The sequence below is a fragment of the Phalaenopsis equestris genome, unplaced genomic scaffold (genome assembly GCF_001263595.1).
Source record: "Phalaenopsis equestris unplaced genomic scaffold, ASM126359v1 Scaffold000061, whole genome shotgun sequence".
NCBI lineage: Eukaryota > Viridiplantae > Streptophyta > Magnoliopsida > Asparagales > Orchidaceae > Phalaenopsis > Phalaenopsis equestris.
Window position 1 is genome coordinate 912,108 of NW_018164503.1, and position 4,304 is coordinate 916,411.

The 4,304-nt window shown below is 35.0% G+C and overlaps 1 protein-coding gene across 1 annotated transcript in view; it reads right to left on the reverse strand.

Moving 5' to 3' along the window:
• LOC110019570 (ATP-citrate synthase beta chain protein 1) overlaps positions 1-3,889 on the reverse strand; it is a gene marked incomplete in the record, with an annotated part of 21,567 nt that extends 17,678 nt beyond the window's left edge. Inside the window, 5 exon segments of the mRNA XM_020717297.1 lie at positions 4-28; positions 126-191; positions 2,792-2,894; positions 3,012-3,135; positions 3,667-3,889. Coding sequence (XP_020572956.1) covers positions 4-28; positions 126-191; positions 2,792-2,894; positions 3,012-3,111 — 294 coding nt within the window.
• Between the last annotated feature and the right edge of the window lie 415 nt (positions 3,890-4,304).

The window sequence follows — 4,304 nt, forward strand, 5'->3', positions numbered from 1 at the left end:
TGTTGCAGCCATTGAAGAAGCGGCTGCACTGAAAAAAATGAAAAAAATAATCAACATATTTGAAAAATTGGGAATGATATTAAAAGAGCAGAAAGTGAAGCAAATGATAGTAATAAGTCTCAAACCTTCTATAGGAAGCAAAGTTGATAAAAACATCTGCAGTTGAGTGAGCGCTGCAAGCTGCTTCAATGCTAACATAGGATTTCACAAACAGAAGATAACATGGTTAATAAGAGGGCTGCCCCATAAATCCATAAATATGTAGTAATGTCTTTTCTAAATCAAAACCCAAAAAATGGAAAAAAGACAGAAAGATGCACCCATAAAAAAGTAGCAGATTTTGCATTGGTGCAACTCTAATACTCGAAGTAATAAAAAATAAAATGGAATCAAAATTAGAAATCTACAACGGATAATAATTTTAGAGGCATTTACATACATACCACCCAATGCATATGTATTTACATATCTAACACCTAAACTTTATTTTTTACATTTATACCACCCAAATCTTTCATATCACATAAAAAATGCCACCAATTTAACTTTTAAAATGTAAAGTACAACGTTTCATGCACGGGTGAAGCGGTATGTATATAAAATTTGAAGTTTAGGATGTATAAATACATAGGAATTGGGTGGTGTAAATCATCCATAATTTTTTTATGATGCAATCGCTCATCCGGGGTCGCTCGAACGACGTCGTCGACAATTGGGTCAAAAACGAGTCGAAATTCAAATTTTACAAAATTTCGACCCGCGGTCGATCGCCCCAACAAGATTAATTGAGCATTCGACAAGTAACAATGCAGGCAATGCGAATTGCGGCGATCGGACGTATCGAATTGCGAAGCTTGTGCGCGCGGGAGTGCGAATTGTGCAAAAGGTCACCCTAAGGCTCAAAAGGTCCTATAGGGATCCCTTTTGGGTTCCTCATGTTGGTTTCATCCTTCTAAGTGTTAGAAGTCGATACCACACACGCGAAACCACAAAAGAGTACCGAAGAGGGTTGAATTTCTAGAATGAGGCGGGATCCATTTCTAAGGTTCTAAGATAGTCGCAGGAAGACCCCTAAGGCTAGATCCTAACTCCTACGAGGAATACTAGACCTCACGAAAAATTGAGGTCAACAGACACCCATAAAGAAGTTGCAGGTTTTGCATTGGTGCAACCCTACGACTCGAAGTAATAAAAAATAAAATGGAATCAGAATTAGAAATCTATGCGGATAATAATTTTAGGGGCATTTAGGCATTTACATACATACCACCACATACCACCCAATGCATATGTATTTACATATCTAACACCTAAACTTTATTTTTTACATTTATACCACCCAAATCTTTCATATCACATAAAAAACGCCACCAATTTAACTTTTAAAATGTGAAGTACAACGTTTTATGCATAGGTGAAGTGGTATGTATATAAAATTTGAAGTTTAGGTGTTAGATGTATAAATACATATGAATTGGGTGGTGTAAATCATCCATAATTTTATTATGATGCAATACACGGACTTCTTACGGTTCTTTTAACTCAGTTAAAAGAAATCATTTCAAATGCTTTTACATCAATATCATGAGAGATTTGCTTTGACTTGGATGGTAAAGTCTCATCCTTACCTTTCAACAGATCGTTTTACCCAGTAATCATGAGTAATAAATAAATTGAGGAGGCCATAAAGCATGAAGTAATAAATGCCATCAAATACCAGTAAAACATAAAGACTTACTGCCTGAATCTTCATATCCTGATCTATTAAAAAAAATAATAATAACTCAATAATTTTTCATGGGACCATGCACTAAATGAATCATCAACTACATTTTCTGTGGCAGTAGGCCATACTAATGGATGTGGGATCACATGCAGCTTTAAAATGGCTTTCAATTTAGGATTCAAATTAAGGGGCTGTCTGGCAATGTATTTAGCCCCAAATTTAACCTGGATGTAAGCTAAATCTTGCCAGATTGTCATTTTGGACAAAATAAGGCCGCGGATTTGATAAATCCAGATTTAAAAAATTTCGTCCATAAATCCTGAATTTACTAAATCCCACGAACATGTGAATTTACGGGTTTTGATGAAAGAACTATTGGGTTTGTTCAACTTATTGCCAAACAATTTTATTGGATTTATAGGATTTAGTAAATCCGTGCCTGAATTTACTAAATCCCACGAACATGTGAATTTAGCGGTTTGTTCAACTTATTGCCAAACAGTTTTATTGGATTTATAGGATTTAGTAAATCCGACTAAATCCGTGAGTTTTTCGGATTCATCCCATTCAGAATTTAGTAAATCTAGATTTATGAGATTTACTAAATCCTAATAACTTAAATCTCATCTTTTGTCTGACACCACCTAAAATTTGTACCCAAAAAAAAAAAAAAAAACTTTAGGCGCTCTTGCAAAAGATGAGATTTAACAGGAAAGTTCACTTATAGCTTTAAAAGCATCTAGGTTTAAATCAAGAAATACATGGAATTATATCAATAGAAGCTGAGGATTAGTGCTTTTAAAACGTTTCACCAGCATGATAAATCTCATGCAAATACCTGAAGAAAGCACAAACAGCTAAGCAAGAACAATTCCTTCAATCCTTCAAGCATTCACACTTGATTAAAAATGTATAGGGATTGGAATGGACTAATGATAACCTCATTTTTGGCAATGAATGGATGTAGATGATGAAGGTTTTGCCTTAAAGGCGTAACTTTTATTTATTTTTTAAAGCATACAATTAATAATATCAAATGCATTTAACACAAAAAGGTGAGCTGACCTTGAATGAACTGGAATGGCAATTTCTTCTTGACCAAAGAATAATTTTTGGAATCCCTCAGAACCAGGATTAATAATTCCAGCAACAGAAGGAATTTCCCTCCCTATAAAGGAGATTGAAATGATCATCAACCAAAAACTAATAATAAATTACTAGCTTCTTACAAAAAATAGCGCGCTCTCCCTCCAGATGAAACAAGCCAGCAAGAATGAAACAATACCGCAAAGAAAGTCGAAGTCAAGCATCCGCTGAATTGGAAGTTGCTTGTAATTGTAGAACAACGCTTGCGTATTTCGTGAGAAAATTTGTCCTGTAGCCATGATGCAAAATTAAAACAACCACGCCTGCACATCAACATACAGTTAGTCATTCTCCATCGAGCAGATCAGGAGCTTGAAGCCTACTAAATGCAGGTTTTTGCAAGACCCAAAGGTATATCACATCAAAATCATAAACATGAAGCATTGAAATGGTACAATGCTCCTAATTAAACAAATAGCTCATCAAGATGAAACCGGCAGATCCGAGTTTAAACCATCATAAAAAACAAAAAATAAAACAAAAACAACTCCTGGGCTCCCTTCTAATAAACAAAAGACCATAATCCAAATAGGAAAATCTCACTTCGCAACCCCTATTAACACAAAATCACAGATCGAATGAAAAAACACAATTGATACCAGAACTAGAGATTGGCAAAACTCAAAATGGAACAGTGTGGCTCGATGCATAAATTCAATCAGCTGAGGCATGAATCACGCCATCAAAAAGCAAACCACAGGTCAAACATCCATTTCCAACGCAAGTTCAATTACTGATTCAAATGAAAACCAACGACATAGCTGAGACCATAGATCGCATACTGCAATGCCTACCTCCGTCAATCAGAGAGCTCCCGCTTGTTTTTCTGAGAGAAAAGCAGAGAGAGAGAATTTTGGACAAACGATGGATCTATATAGAGAGGTGCAGGTGGGAACGAGCATCCCCAACTACCCCATCTACCAGCCTCGAGGGAAGCAAGATACCGAATGGGGATTCGGTGTGGAGCACGTTTGGCGGGTTGGTTACCCCGCGACACAAAACCAGCGCATTGAAGGAAAAAACCTGCACTAAGCCTTACAATCCTGTGAAATATGTATTTTATTTTTGCCTTCTGTCCATTTATTTTTTTTTTTTAAAACCTGTGAAATATGTATTTTATTTTTGCCTTCTGTCCTTTTTTTTTTTTTTTTTTTGCAATTTTGTTTACATTTTGTTGTGTATTTATTTTCTATATCCTGAAAATCAATTTTTTAAATTAAATTATATGACAGAAAAATACCATCGAATTTTTTCATCAATGGTTTGTGCAATAGTGAAGCTCACCATTAAGGTGGGGTGATGAATTGAACAAGTTCTATGATGAGATGAGGATTGAGATGTTATAAGTCATAAGAAATAATGAATGAATATATAAGAACACATTGAAATGTGATTTTATAAAACAACTCATCTTTATATATATATATATATA